General features: G+C 33.9%; 1 protein-coding gene across 1 annotated transcript in view; it reads right to left on the bottom strand.

Annotated features, from left to right (window-relative positions):
* The window catches only part of STT3B (STT3 oligosaccharyltransferase complex catalytic subunit B), a 104,996-nt gene that overhangs the window by 49,270 nt on the left and 39,070 nt on the right, over positions 1-16,656 (bottom strand). The window contains exons 2-3 of the mRNA XM_008009357.3: positions 13,005-13,113; positions 9,394-9,681 (exon numbers count right to left, since the gene is read on the bottom strand). Of these exons, the coding sequence (XP_008007548.1) occupies positions 9,394-9,681; positions 13,005-13,113 (397 nt within the window). The remainder of the gene's footprint in view (positions 1-9,393; positions 9,682-13,004; positions 13,114-16,656) is intronic.

Below are 16,656 nucleotides of genomic sequence, written 5' to 3'. Positions count from 1 at the left end.
CAGTAAGACAAGAAAAGAAAATAAGAAGTACACAAACTGAGAAGGAAGAAGTGAAGCTGACTTTTTTTTTCATGCATGACATGACTGTCTATGTAAAAGACCCCAAAGAATCAGAAAGAAAATTACTGGAATCAATAAATGATTATAGATAACACTGGAGAACAATGTTGTTAAGATAACAAACCTTCTCATCTTGATCTATAAATTCAATGTGATCACAATCAAAATCTCAGCAAGTGACTTTGTGGACATCAACAAATCAATTTGAATGTTTATATGGAAAGGCAAAAGACTGAGACTAGCCAACATGATACTGAAACAAGCCTGATACTACACCTGATTTCAAGACTTATTATACAACTATAGTAAACAAGACAGCATGGGAAAAGAACAAACAGATCAGCAGAACAGAACACAGCACAGAAATACAGCCCCATAAATGTAAACTGACCTTTGACAAAAGGCAATACATAAAGAATAATCTTTTTAACAAATGATGCTGTAACAGCTGGACACCCACATACCAAAAAAAAAAAAAAAAAAAAAAAATCGATCTAGACACAGATCTTATACTTTTCATGAAAATAACTCAAAATGAATCACAGACATGAATGTAAAGTGTAACACTATAAAATTTCTAGAAAACGACACTGGAAAAATGTAAATTGGAATAAAAGGCAAAAATCTAGCGGTAGCCCAAACATGGCACAAAAACTGTATTCCAACAGAATTTACAAACGGCTTTCTTCCTCTATACTGAGCAAATCTAGCAGAAATTGAGTGAATCCAGATGACTAAAGAGGTATTTTTGTAATGGATTAGGCTTAGGGAATTAACTTTACATAATTCTCACAAATTATGAGGTCCTCTGTTTCTAGAATAAGTTAACATTTCCTAATTGATTTAAAAGAAATATTTTAGACAAATATTTTAAGAGTAAAACTCAGTTCTATTACCTATATTATAGTGAAGCACCTAGTACCTACACAAAAAAATGTCCACATACATGTGGCCAGTGACTATCTTATTAAACAGAGTAGATATAAAACACTTCTATCATAGAAAGTTCTATTGGAAAGTACTGCTCTAGGCCTACAAACGTGGGCCATCTTGTGTTTTGGTTCACAGTATTAGGAGATGCACTGAATTGCACTTGTGCTTGGGATGTGGAAAGTCGCAAGAGAATGTTATTTTCACCTCAACAATAAGGGAGAAATTCTAGATAATCTACAAAATAGTAAGTTTTCTTAGGCTTATCAGGGAGCTAAAGTCACAAGGCAAATAAACAAGTGTTAAAACAGCTAAGGAAACCAGACATAAGAGGAATTTACACTCACAAGCTCTTTTCATAAGCCCAAGTAGTCATGAGAAAGATCTGGAGTAGGATAGAAGTTCAGCATCCTTGGTAACACTGTCAGTCACATGGGAAATTAGAAAATATCTGAGCTAGAAAATTAAAATACAGCATAAAAACTCTCTGCAATTCTTACAGTAATTTGTATACAGATGTTTATACATTTGTTTAAAATGTAATAAAAATGTGTACATAAATGTTCACAGCAGCATTATTCATCATAGACAGAAATTAGAAAGAACCCAAACATTTAGTCAACTGAAAAATGGAGAAATACAATGTGATAACCATACAATGAAATATTATTCAGCCACAAAAAGAAATAAAGTATTTGTAAATACTTCAATGTAGACAAACCTTGAAAATACTATTGTAAGTGAAAGAAGCCAGATGTAAAACAGGTAAGGTCACTTACACTTTGTGAGGCTGAGGTGGGAGGGTAGCTTGAGGCCAGGAGTTTAAGACCAGCCTGAGCAATATAATGAGACCCCATCTATATTTGAAAATTAAAAAAAAAAAAAAATCTAAAAGGCAACATATTATATAATTCCCTTTATATGGAATTCCAGGATAGGCAAATGAGAGAGGCAGAAAGCAGATTACCGGTTGCTAAGGGCTCAGGGGATGTGAAAATGGAAAGTGTCTATCATGGGCACGGGCTTTCTTTCTGGAGTGTTAAAATGTTCTGTAACTGGATAGTGGTACAACTTGGTTAATATACTAAAAGCAGTGGTAATGATGATACAATTTGGTTAATATACTAAAAGTCACTGAATTCCATTCTCTAAGAAGATAAATTTTATAATACTCAAATTATTTTTCAATAAAAAAAGTATAGGGTACAGCTAAAGTAGTACTTAGAGGAAAAATTATAGCTTTAGGTGCTTAAAATAGATCAAGTCACTAACCTGATCATCCAGAAAAATTAAAGCAAAAATGAAGAAGATCTAAATAAATGGAAAGAAATACCATATTCACAGAAGGCTACATATTAAGATAACAATTCTACTCCAAACTGACTTATACATTCAATGCCCTTCCTTCCAATCAACATCCCAGAAGGCTTTTTCATTAAATAAGTTAATAATGTGATTCTAAAATTTACATGATGCAAACAGCTAAGAAAAGCCAAAATAATTCTGAAAAAGAGAAAACAACATTAGACTACTCATGCTACCTGATTTCAAAAGTTTCTAGAAACTAATGAAAACATAAAGTATTGTTATAAAGACAGACACAGATAAACAGAAGAGTCCCAAAACAGACCCATATGTATATATTCAACTGATTTTGACAAGGTTACCAAAGCAGATAATTCAGTGCAGAAAGAACAGTCTTTTCAACACATGATGTTGGAAAAACAGAACATTCAAATCCAACAACACTTATATTGCACCACACCATAATCAACATGAAATAGATGACAGACCTGAGTGTTAAACCTAAAACCATTTAATTTCTACAAGTAAACACCTGAGAAAATCTTTGTGATTTTAGGGTAGACAAAGATCTCTTAGATAAGACACCAAGAGCAAGATCTATTTAAAAAAAAAAAAAAAAACTGATAAATTCCATAAAAATCAAAATTTTCTGCTCTTAGAAATAGACTAGAGAAAATGTTTGTAGAGCACACATCTGATAAAGTATTTATTTCCAAAATATATAAAGAACTCTCACACCTCAAGAGTAAGAAAACAACTCAACCAAAACATGGGCAAGATATGAACAGACATTTCATCAAAGAACAAGGATGGCAAATAAGCACGTGAAAAGATGCTCATCAGTTATTGGGAGAAAGCAAACAAAAGCCATAAGATACTACCACCTGCCTACAAGAATGGGTAAAATTTAAAAATGCCACGTGATGGAGTAGTAAATATTACTCTCATGTATTTCTGGAGGGAATGCAAAATGAATACAGCAACTCTGGCAAAATGTTTAGCAGCTTTTTATAAAGTTAAACATATACTTATCACACAAACCACCAACCTGTGCCTATGCATTTACCTGAGAGAAATAATAATATATGTCCAAAGACCCATATGCAAACATTTCACAGCCACTTAATTCATCATTGCCAAAAACTGGAAAACAAATTGTAGTACATCCATATAATGGAGTACTATTCAGCAATAAAAAGTAACAAACTACTAAAACATCAACAACATGGTTGACACTCTCAAAAATATTATGCTAAGTGAAAGAAGACGGATATACAGGGTCACGCCTACTGTCTGTATTATATGGCATTCTAGAAAAGAAACTCCCACAGCTATACAGACAGAGAGACAGAAATCAGACCAGAGGTTGCCAGAAATGGGGTAGGGAGAAGACTGACTACAAAAGGTACAGGAGGGAACCTTAAAGAAACAAAACAAAACCTCTAAGAGGCAATATGATAAACACTGCTCCTTGTACTACTTTATCTGTGTTAGTTTTCTGAATCATGTACTCTGGTGCTTGTAAATAATAGTAACAAACATGTATTAACCTCTCACTATGTTCTCACAATATTCTATACCTTTACATGTATTTACTTTTAAGTTATATGAGGAAGGTACAATTATTACTTCCATATTATAGTTGATTGAACAGACACAGGGTGGGGATTTAAACAACCTCCAGTAACAGAGCCGGAAATCAAACCAAGAGAAAACCAAACCCTGGCAATTATGCTGTAGACTTTACTCTTAATTACTCAATCATGATGAAAATGTTTTAATCTCTGCAGAACACAAATCCCAAAGTATATCCTAAAATGTCTGTCAACACCAGCTTGTAACAGTAATAGGGCATCAACAAATAATAATGCTATGACAAAGTACTTATCTTTTAAATTTTAAAAACATATACCTTGTAAAAGAGTTGGTTTAAAAATAAAAACACTGGGTGAGGAATTAGACAACTTAATATTTATATATTAGAGATTACAAAAATGTTTTCACCTTTTTATAACTTCATTTGGGTTACAAACAACTTTTCAGAATAGTTAGAACTGTAATTACTTCCACTTTCAATTAGTAATAATGAAATTTTAAATAAATGTCATTATCTATTATAATTCTGTAGCCAAAACATTTTCTCTACCTTAAGAGAAAACTGAATGAGATTCAAAAGTATCAATTTGTCAAGAGTCAGAGAGTATTTTATGCCAGAACTCAAACACAAGTATTCTTATTTTCAAATACTGAAGCTATTTCCACTGTAAACCTAATTTATTTAAATTATTGTTTTTAAAAAGAAAACAAAGGAAAAACTCACTAGATAACCTCCCAGTTTCTGGGTGAGAATGTTTTATCATTCCACCCTTCTGTTAATATGATCCTTCAAAGCAATGATATCTATAATTTCTTCTACTAGATTATCAACTTCATATAACCTTGTATAACCAACACATAAAACAGCACCTGCTTCATATTGTATTCTACAAAAATTTCTGTTGAATTAACAAAACAGTATCATGCCACTTAAAAAAAAGAAAAGCTGTAATGAACAAGCTAATCCTAAAACTTATGAAAATGCAAGGGACCCCATACAGCCAAAGCAATCTTGAAAAGGAACAAAGTTGAAAGACTTATGCTTTTGGATTTCAAAACTCATTACAAAGCTACAGTAACCAAAACTGTGCAGTAGTGGCATAAAGACACAACATACTGATGGCAAGGGAATGGAATAGAATTGAGAGTCCAGAAAAAAACCCATACATTTATAATCAATTGATTTCTGACAGAAGTGCTAAAACCATTCAACAAAAGAGTATATATTTTTTAACAGTGTTAAGTGGATATCCACATGCAAAAGAATGAAGTTGGAACTCCTCTCTCACACCACATACAAAAATTAACTCGAAATGGATCAAATACCTAAGTGGAGGAATTTGACATATAAGATCTTTAGAAGGAAACAGAGGTGTAAGACTTCATGACCTTCAATTAGGCCAAGTTTCCTTAAATATAACACTAAAAGCACAAGCGACAACAACAAAAATTAATTAGACTTCATAAAAATTTAAAATTCATGCAAAGGACACTATCCACAGAGTGAAAAGGCAATCCACAAATACGCTCAAAAGGGATTCAAATGATTCACTACCAAAAGAATCCACTAAACACAAAAGACGACTAATGGAGAAATGAGGGACAAAAAAAGCTATAAGGCATATAGAAAACAGCACAACCACAGAAATCAGTCCCTCTTTATGAGTAATTACTTCCAATGTGTATTAAACTCTCCAAAAACAGAGATTGTCAGAAAGAATAAACACATGATCCAACCACATGCTGTTATGCACTTTAAATTCAAAGACAGAGAGACTGAAAGGACAGAAAGTTATTCCATGCAAATAGTAAACAAAAGAGAGAAAAGACAGACTTTAACTCTACAAAATTCAAAACAAAACAAAAAACGGCACGGTGTGGTGGCTCACACCTGTAATTCCAACACTTTGGGAGGTAAGGAGGGAGGATTGCTTGAGCCCAGGAGTTCGAGACCAGCCTGGGCAACATGGTGAAACCTCATCTCTACAAAATTAGAAAAGAAAAAACAGACTTTGAATTTTGTTTTAAAAAAAGGTTACAAAAGAGAAAGAACCCAAAATATATATAGCAATAAAACAGTTCAATACAGCAAGAAGGTACAGCAATTACAAACATTTACATACCTAATAACAGACCATCAAAATATAGGAAGAAAAAACTTGACAGAATTGAAGAAATAAACAGTTCTACAATAATAGCCGGTGACAACAATACTCTATTCTCAATAATGGATAAAATCGCCAGAAAGGAGATAATATAGAACTTAACACAACAAACCAACTAGGTCTAAAAGACATACGCAAAACACTTTATTGAACAAAGACAGCATATGCAATTCTTCTCAAGTACACATGGGACATTTTCCAGGATAGACAATATGCTGGGCCACAAATTAAAGACAAAAATTAAGTTTCAACAGATTTAAAAAGATAGATACCATACAAAGTATCTTCTCCAACTACAACAGGATGAAGTCAGAAATCAGTAACAGAAGGAAAACTGGGAAATAAATTTGTAGAAATTAAACAAGATACTTACCAATAGATCAAAAATAAAAATGAGAGAATACTGAATGAAAACAAAACCACAATGTATCAGAACTTATGAGAAACTGTGAAGTAGTACTAAGGGAAAATTTTATAGCAAAAATGCCTACTTTCAAACACACAAAAAAAATCTCAAATCAAAAACCTGACTTCACAAACTAAGTTGTGAACTAGAAAAAGAACAAACTAGGGCCGGGCATGGTGGCTCACGCCTGTAAACCCAGCACTTTGGGGGGCCAAGGCAGGTGGATCATGAGTTCAGGATTTCCAGACCAGCCTGACCAACATGGTGAAACCCCATCTCTACCAAAAATACAAAAATTAGCCAGGCGTAGTGGTGGGCACCTATAATCCTAGCTCCTCAGGAGGCTGAGGCAGAGAATTGCTTGAACCCAGGAGGCGCAGGTTGCAGTGAGCCAAGATTGAGCCACTGCACTCCAGCCTGGGCGACAGAGCAAGAAAAAAAAAAAAGAAAAAGAGAAAGAGAAAGAATAAACTAAACCCAAAGCTTCCAGAAAGACAAAATTGAATAAATAATAAAGACTGTGACAGAGATAAAATAGAGTGCTCACTTCAGCAGCAATATACACTAAAAGAGAAAAAAGAACACAGGGGAAAAAAAAAAATCAATGAAACCAAAAGTTGGTTCTTTAAAAAGATCAACACAATTGACCAATCTTTGGCTAGATTAAGAAAAGGCTCAAATCACTAAAATCAGAAAGTGGGACATTACTACTGATTCCATAGGGGACAAGAAGGGTTCTAAGGGAGTATTATCAAGTCTTGTATGCCAACGAATTGAATAGCTTACATCAACACATTCCTATTAATAGAAACACAAAAACCTACCAAGACTAAATCATGAAGAAATAGAGAATCTGCAGACACTTACAACTTGCAAGGAAACTGAATCAGCAATCAGAATTCTCCCAACAAAGAGAAGTCCTGGTCCTGATGGCTTCACTGGTGAATTCTACTAAAACATTTAAAGAACTGAACCAACACTAATCCTCAATCTTTTCCAAAAACTGAAGAGAAGGGATCACTTCCTAACTCATTCTATGATGCCAGCACTACCCTGATCCAAAACCAGTATCACCTTATGAACACTGATGGATAAATCCTTAGGAAAATACTAGCAAACTAAATTCAGCAGAGTATGAAAAAGATTATATACCATGACCAACTGGGACTTATTTATGAATGTAATGTGCTCAAAATTCAAAAATGCAAATGGTAGTTAACTCTGGGTGATTTTTTTCCTTATATTTTTCTGTTGTCTAAATGTCCACAACATAGAATATTTTATTTTTTTAATTTATTATAAAGTATTTGAAAAATACACAAGTGTAGAGAATATTAAAATAGTTACAAACCTAGCTATTCAGACTTTCAAATTCAAAAATAACACATTTGCTTCAGAATATTTGATTTAAAATTTTTTTAGCTCACATAGTTGAAGCTCCCTTAATACTGGCCACCTCAGTACCACCCACTCACCCTTAGGAAAACCCATTATCACAAAGCTGGTGTACATGCAACTTATCTATCACATTTTTTTTTTTTTTTTTTTTTTTTGAGACGGAGTCTTGCTCTGTAGCCCGGGCTGGACTGCAGTGGCCGGATCTCAGCTCACTGCAAGCTCCGCCTCCCAGGTTTACGCCATTCTCCTGCCTCAGCCTCCGGAGTAGCTGGGACTACAGGCGCCCGCCACCTCGCCCGGCTAGTTTTTTGTATTTTTAGTAGAGACGGGGTTTCACCGTGTTAGCCAGGATGGTCTCGATCTCCTGACCTCGTGATCCGCCCGTCTATACTTTCATTATAAACTGCTATTAACAAACATAGTATGGTTTGTACTGCTTAAAAACTTACATCAAGGATTTCTCATACTGCACATATTTTATCACAACTTATTTTTTTACTAAGCACTATATTATCAGGATCAAGGCACATATGCATGTATTATTTTTATAATTTAAAATATTATATAGTTTATTAAAAGGCATTCAACAGAGATTCTAGATTTTAAGTTTTTTTTGTTTTTTTTTCCTCAGCTGCACACAATAAACAGAGTTTTTAAAAACACTTTTTGAAAAGTACAGCAGCACTGGCAACATCCTACTGCTTGGTATCATCTTCACTTCTATGGGTATTTTTCTTCTCTTTTAAACTCAAGATTAAGACACTATCGATACAGATCACATAGAAACATTCTCCTCTGGAATTCCATGCTAGAGCAAAAATACTCATTAGCCAAGTAGTTTTGAACAATGTAAAATAATTATTAAAGAGAAAATTTATGCTGTCATTCACCTAGCTACCTAAAAATATACTTAATAAAATATACAAAAACATATTGACACACACAAATTTTGGTAATTTCTGTCACTGGAAAATTATAAGCTAAAGCTAAAATAATAAATACATAAATAAATGCAAGCTCTAAATTGAACCCAAGATTAAGTAGCATCATATTTCATACGTAGGGGAAAAAATAATTAAGTTTAAATAGTCTGGTAGCAGAAAAATAAATAATGCTGGTTTCAGAAACAATTTAAAATTCTAACCCATCAAAAAATGCTTCAACTTTCCTGGGTAACTATTTCTTACCTATCTCCCCAAAACAAAGAAACAAAAATATCAACAGATTGTTTTATGATAGCCCTTCTTTTGGAGTTCTGACTTACTTAAAAAGGATATTATCATCACTGGTAAATCAGCCATAACAGGACTTTTGTGAAAAACTATGATTTATCTATATATTAATCTAGTTACACATAACTTGAAAGACGCCTGACATATTTTAAAATGTTATCCATTATTAAATTATGAACAGTAATACAGATCTCTGTACGCAACTCTATAATTTGTAAAAGACAAATTTGTGTACAGCCTAAAGTGTTTCACGAGAAAGGTCACGAGTATTAATGGTAGCAAAACATTAAATGTTACTTACCCACAAGTAGTATGTGAACTGAAGTGCAAAAATAGCAATGCCTTCATTATCAAAGGATCCAGCTACTGACCGAGATATGTAGCCTGGTACAATAGCAATAAAACAAGCAGCTAAAAGTCCTGCTCCTTGGTTCCAAAGTTCTCTGGTAAGCAAGAAAGTAGATATAGATGTAAGGCCGCTAAAAGTTGGGGCAAGGAACACACATACATCTCTTATGTGAACTGTTATGTTCAATGTATTTAAAATCCAATGAATAAGGCCAGCTGTTATCATCAACCCTGGGTAAACCTAGGAAGAAAAAAATGGAAAACTTAATTACATATAAAATGAGACACAAAAATATTAATATATGTACTCTTCTTTATTATTACACTTGGTTTACCGTAAGTTTGAAAGCAACATCTCAAAACAATTTGCCTTCTTTATAAACTACAAAAAAAAACCCACACCATTCTGTGTTGCATACAAAGAACTAGCTCATATATGGAGGAAATACATAAAAAGATCAGAGAGAATATGAAACAAGAATGATTAAAATTGAAAATGCTTAACAATGGAATGATTAAAATTGGAAATGTTTAACAATGTTAACTGCAGGTAACTTTCTTACTGATCCAACTTTTTTTTTTTTTTTTTTTTTTTTTAAATCAAAACAGGGTCTTAGTGTAGCTTATCCTTGAATTTGGGGTTCTAACATACTCCAATTTTGCCCATACTTGTGTGTACATAAGAAAATGAGAAAAGAAAAAGAAAAATTACTATTTAAGTAATTTAAATCATATTTAAGTCATATTTATAAAAAAAGTCCTTTCCTTTCAAGCCTTAGATTTGGAAAGTAAGCAACTGTAGCTAGGAAAAGAGGGAACAGTCAGTTGGTGAATTCAGAGATAATGTTTTGGGAGTCCTGAAAAATTAAATTTTTTTATACCACATAAATACTTAGGGATACAAGCGAAATAATAAACTAGAAGAGGCCAGTTAACAGTTATACCCACCCCTCATTCTAAAAGAGAAACATTAAACATTAAAAGGATTCAAGAACAGTAAACAGGACATTCTTCCTGAGTTACTATTCGGTGACTAAAACATGCATTTACATCTGCTTCCTTAGGTAAGTCCTAAAAGACTCTTTTTTTACTCCACAACAGAAACTACAAAGGTTATAAATTTCCTTTCCCTGCTCTACAATTTGTAACTGCAACCTCTCTCCCCCACACTCCCGTCTTTAACTCTCTTGCTTTTTCTCCATAACACTTACAATCATTTGACGGACTACTTATTTTACTTATTTACTTTCTATTTCTTAACTGCCTATGCTCACAAGAATGTAAGCTCCAGAAGAGCAGGAAATTTTTCTCTAGCATCCAGAAAAATAACTGGCACAAAGTGGATGTTCAATACCTACTGCATGCATGGAAGGAGAAAGGGGGAGGAGAAGAAAAAAGTATGATAATTCATCCACATTCTCAACACATAAAAATTTTGTTCCTCTTCAGATTCAATACTAGGTACCAGTGTGTGATTCTGTCAGCAATATGAGGGGGAAAAGAAGGAAGTGAATTTAAAATACTTTTCAAGGTAAGTCAATATATCCATATAATACGGTAGACTGAACTGACACACACAAAACAGCCAAGATTCATGGAAGTACTACTAAATGAAAGAACCAAAAATAAACCAATAAATAAAATCCCAACAACAAAAAAAGCATAATCAAGCTCAAGATAGGGAATTCTCCAGATGCCAAAAATGAAAAGGAAATTCAAAGTACGTGCTGATGTCATGGGAGCTCATAGGAGACAAGAAAAAAGCCAAACATTACCAGGCCTGATACAGGTCTTAAGGAATGAAAACAGGGGGGTTTCACCCAACACAGGGATCAAAGTGAAGACCTAATTACCAGAAAAAAGTCAGGACCAGCTTATGAAACTAGACAAATTCTATTCATCCATCAAGGAACTCTGCTTGCCTTCCAATGCTCAGAGCAGAAACAAAGTCCTAAAGGAGAATATGGAACTCATTCAAATGTGTGAATGTGGGCTCTACATTTATAATAACCTTAAGTAAGTATAAGACACCTCAAACTAAGTAAAACTGTCCTAAAACCAGTGAAACCCCTAAAATTCTCCAGCAAAGGCAAATGAGAAAGATTATTACAGGGATTATCCCAAATCTCAGGACCTCAGGACTCTCAGAGAAAATAGGCTTCCACTGAGGATTAATTTAAGATAAAGGTATAAACCACACAAGAAAAACTATAGTTATCAAATGTAATACAATTTAGGTATATGATAAGATTAGCACCACAAGAACTGCAGGTAAGAGCTATCTGCCATATGTACTACCCATTTAATACTTTTCCAATTCCACTACAGAACATGGTAACTACTATTGTACCTTCATCTCTTTATGCCTTTCTCTCTATTTACCTCAAGGATAAGAAGATGACCCAGACTAGAAACACAACACCTTACTATCATGGAAAACATGTTCTTTCTAAACACAAAGGGAACATTTATAAAAATCTGGATATATCCTAAGCCACAAGTCAAGTCTCAATAATTTTAAAGGATTGAAATTACATAGAAGGTGTTCTCTGACCACAACATATTTAAAGTACAAAGCAAAAAACATAACTGGGTAATCCCCTTATGTTTGAAATTAAATACAATTCTAAATAATCCATGAGTCAGGGAAATTACAATGAAAATTAAGATACATTTTAATTGAAATAATGAAAATACTACACATCAGAACTTAGGAACTGCGGCTAGTACAGTGGTTAGTGTGTAGTTTCTAGGCTTAAAATGCATCTCTTAATAATGAAGAAAAGTTGAAAATTACTGAGTAAACCATCTCAAGAAGTCAGAAAAACAACATGAAAATAAACTCACAAAAGTAGAAGAAAATGAATTAAAATTTTAAAAATGCAAAACAAACATATACTAGAAGTAATCAACAGAGTCAGAAGTTTCTTTGGGTTAAGAAAAACCCTAATAAAATGAAAAAGCCTGGCAAAATTGATTTAAAAAAATCAAACACATATTTCTCCAATACAAGACAATGTTGCCTTGTCTTTCACCTTCAAAATTCTCCTTATGCCCCAAATCCTAAAAATATATTCGCTTTTATGTCATCTTTCTGGATATCAGAAGTCTACATGAACTATAATCTTTAGTCAATTACCTGGAATAATTTGGAGACATTCAGGGCCTGAAAAATTCTAATTATCCGATTATTCTAGATATATAATTATCATGATTATTCTATGTTTTTATCTCCTTCCAAATTCCTTTTTCAACCAAATTGCTATAAGAGCAGATACACAAATAACCTGAACTTCATTCAGATGCACTGTGATAGCGGATCCCCACCCAGCCTCCACCACTTGTCAAAGAGAGTGGCTAGTGTGAGATAACCCAAAAACAGGTTGGGTATTAAGGGGAGGAGGTGTTAAGAGCCTAAGTAAGCTGAATATTGGATAATAAGCCACAGAAAAATTTGTTAACTATACAAAGCTTTCCAAGAATCCCTACCACCTTGGCAATTAATGATTTACTCAAATAACAATAAATGTTATAATTAACATAAAGAACTGCTAATATACTTACAGTACCACCTACTATTCTTCCTAGTGGATACCATGCTCTTTCATCAAACCAATTTAAAAATTCATAGAACCCATGAGATGCAAGATGATGTGTTGATCTATAGTTAAACCTAGAGAAAAGAGATAACAAGAAATGTTATAAAACTGCTTAATAGAAACAGCTCCTTCTTTATATCAAACTCTGTGGCTACATAAATATATCTTACAGAGCGTTTTTATCAAACTTGAATAACATAATCTGAAGATATCAAAAGCACATGCTTATACCTCTAATATAAATAAAAACACCCCCAACCTCAAACCCACACCTACAAAACTAGTAATACTCCCAGTAACATTTAGCCATTGGTTGGGGTCCAGGTGGTAGAGGGCTATAAAGAAGTTCATAAATCTCAAAAGATTAAGAACTGTTGACAGAAGATAACATCAAAATGGAAGAAACAGTACACTCACCATAACTGCCCAAAATCCTGCAACCCTAAAAACGTTGGCTTTAAACTATAATAGCACTAAAAATATAAAGAGAATAAACCATAACAGCACTATAAAACAAGAATATGGCCTTATAGAAACAGAAATTATAATTTCTGAAAGAGACAAATGAGAGAAAATGAAATTTAAGAAACCAGAGCCCAAAATGAAAGCAGAAGAAAACCACAAACCACAGAGGGCAATTCCAGGGATATTCCATGTTTAATATAAAGCAGCTGTGATGAGCAGGAGAAAAGCCTGGAGCAATCCTCAGGGTAATGCCATTACGTATACTCAGTCAGGTCAATCCCCTTCCCCTGCTACTGCAAAGTAGGGAAGTGGGCATCAGAGGTGTCTGCCTGAGGTAGAAGTACTACATGTAGACAAGTGAGTCAAGAAGCAGAACAATGCTGGATACAAGACGAAAAGGAAATCCTTATACCCCAGATCAGTTTGATACATCCTTTCCAGCAGCAAGTTATGCTCTCAACTCCAACAATCACTAGATGCAAGCTTTGTAGCATTTTTACAGTCTTTTCCAATACTAAAATATGCAACACATCCAAAACAAAAATCAAACATTAGAGAAAAGCAAGCACCATGACAGCTAAATATTAAAATCAACAAACAGAAAAATTAATACTGTAGAAAGAGAAGAATTAATATAGTCAGAGGGTTAATATAACCCAGAGTTATATTAACTCTGAAAGAGTTATTAATATTAAACTTTCAGACCTGAAAGGAAGCATAACCAAGAGGTTGAGAGGTCAGGTTCTAGCATCATACTGCATGGGTTTGAATGTTAGTTCCACACTGACTAGCTATGTGACCTTGGTTGGGCAAGTTACTTATGTTCTCTGCATTCTAGTTTCTTCATGTGAAAACAGGGATTAACAACAGTACCTATGATAGTACCAGTGTAGCTATAAGTAAACTATATAGCATCTCTGAAGCACTTAAAGGCTATAGTTACTGTAATGAAACAGATCCATTTAAAGGATCCATTTAAGATTTTGAATGGCAAAATTATAATTGCCAAGATAAAATAAAAGATAGGCTAAATAGCGTAAAGGACAAAAATGAAGAGCGAATTAGAACGAGATAAAAAGAATGAAAAAAATTTAAGTAGTCTAGTTCTTACACTGATTGGAAAAAAAAAAAAGACTATGCTCCACAGAGCATACACATCCCAATACATTTCAAAACACTACAGTACAACTTAAAATCATTCATTCAGAGAGAGAGGTTTTCTACAAAGGAATGACAAAATCAGATTAATACTTTATTTCTCAGTGGAACCACTGGATTGCTATAAGGCAATAGAGTAATATATCCAAATTTCTGAGGGGAATTTTAAAATCAGAATTTTAAGTAATAACTGTGTGTGCCAATAACATGTAAAACTAAGCTAATGCTAGAAAGGCTACCCTGCTCCCTTCCTCCTCCAAGAAGTATTTACCAGATCAGAATTTAAAAAGGGATATCTTCAAATGCCAGAAACAAAGTAGTGACTGTATTTACAAAGCCAGGATTACAGAAAGGCTGCCTAGTGAAAGATGGAAAACAATCTAACCACCACCATGAAAGTGACAAAGTTCTTCTCCATCTAAAGGCTTTAAAGGCTCCAATAAAAAAAAGCTAAATTAAACGTTGTGCTATGCATTAAGGGTCTAAATTTACAAAGAATCCCCAAGACAAGAAATTAACATTGAAAACAAGACCCAAACACCTGGATTAGCAACAGAAGCAAAACTAAAAATAGCTCTACCCAGATAAGCTCATAAATAACAGTTAAACTATGTAAGGAAGAGATTCACCATACAAAGTTGAGTATACACCAGAAAAAGTAACACCCCACTGAAACTTCTGAAAATATTTTAATGGAAGAGGCCTAGTGTTTTAGCAAGAATACCAAGGTTTTAAATTTTCAACTTAATTTTTCATTTAAAAAAACTGACTTCAAGGGACTATTAATAACACGTTTTAAAAACCAGGAACCATGAGAATCCAACCTCATAAAGTTTTCCTGACAAGTATTTTTCACTTTCCATTTTATATAATTCTTGGCCTCTTTATCAAATCATTCTTCTTTATCAAATCATTCTTCCTTTGGCTTTAATGACTACAACAGTCTCTTGATTTTTTACCCCCACCTCTCTAATCTTCTTTGTTTTCTGCATAGGTAGCCTCCTCTACCTAAGATCCTCTTATTAATTCACTCTGAAATCGCTGCCCAAAAGATGTCATTCACACCCAAGTCTTCAATTATTACCAGTACGCCCACAATTCACTAATATTATCTCCCTACCTAGATCTTTCTTCTCATGTCCAAACCAGTGTTATGTAACTACCCATGTGGTACGTTTTTCTTGAATGTCACAAAGGCATCTCAGACTCCACATTCAACTAAACTCACGATCAGACACCTACCATCCAATCCCAAAACAAATATATACACTATATCTGCTTTCAGTGTTCTCTTACCACCACCTGAGCTGAAGAAACTTAGGTGTCATTTTTGAAAGTTCCTTCTCTCTCACATCCTATACAGAAATCAAAACAAGGCTGTCACTTAACTTCCTAAATATCTCTGAAATCTGTACACTATTTTCTTATTCTGCTACTAGCACTGTAATCCAAGCTATCATCTTTTAACTAGACTACTGAAATAGCCTCTAACTGGTCTCTTTACATCCATTCTGCCCACCTTCTAGTTCCCCAATCTGTGCACTCCGCCACAAGGAGGAAGTTCTTTTCAAAATGTAAATGTGATCATATTGCAACTCTCTGAATTATTCAAAGACTTCATTGCTTTAAAATTAAAGCAGAGAAACCTCCACTTCTTAACATAACGGTCAAAACCACAGTCTACCTTATACATAACTCTAATCTCACCTCACACCATATTACCTCTCTTCTTTCCATCTTTCAGTCCTCCAGGCTCACCTCATTCCTTCCTGTCACAGGATCGTTAAGATTGCTAATCTCCTCTGCCTGGATCACTGATGTCTCCCTCCCTACCCCAGTTAACTCATCCTGCAAACTTCAACAGATTTCTAACAAATTCTGTCACTTTTCTATCTTGACATATATAAAATTTCACATTAGTTTCCTTGATTAATATCTATTCAAATAGATAAATACTGCTAAGAAGACACCACTGTGTCTCCAACACCAAGCAC

The sequence above is a fragment of the Chlorocebus sabaeus genome, chromosome 15, assembly GCF_047675955.1.
Source record: "Chlorocebus sabaeus isolate Y175 chromosome 15, mChlSab1.0.hap1, whole genome shotgun sequence".
NCBI classification, from domain to species: domain Eukaryota; kingdom Metazoa; phylum Chordata; class Mammalia; order Primates; family Cercopithecidae; genus Chlorocebus; species Chlorocebus sabaeus.
This window is presented reverse-complemented; position numbering and strand designations above follow the sequence as displayed.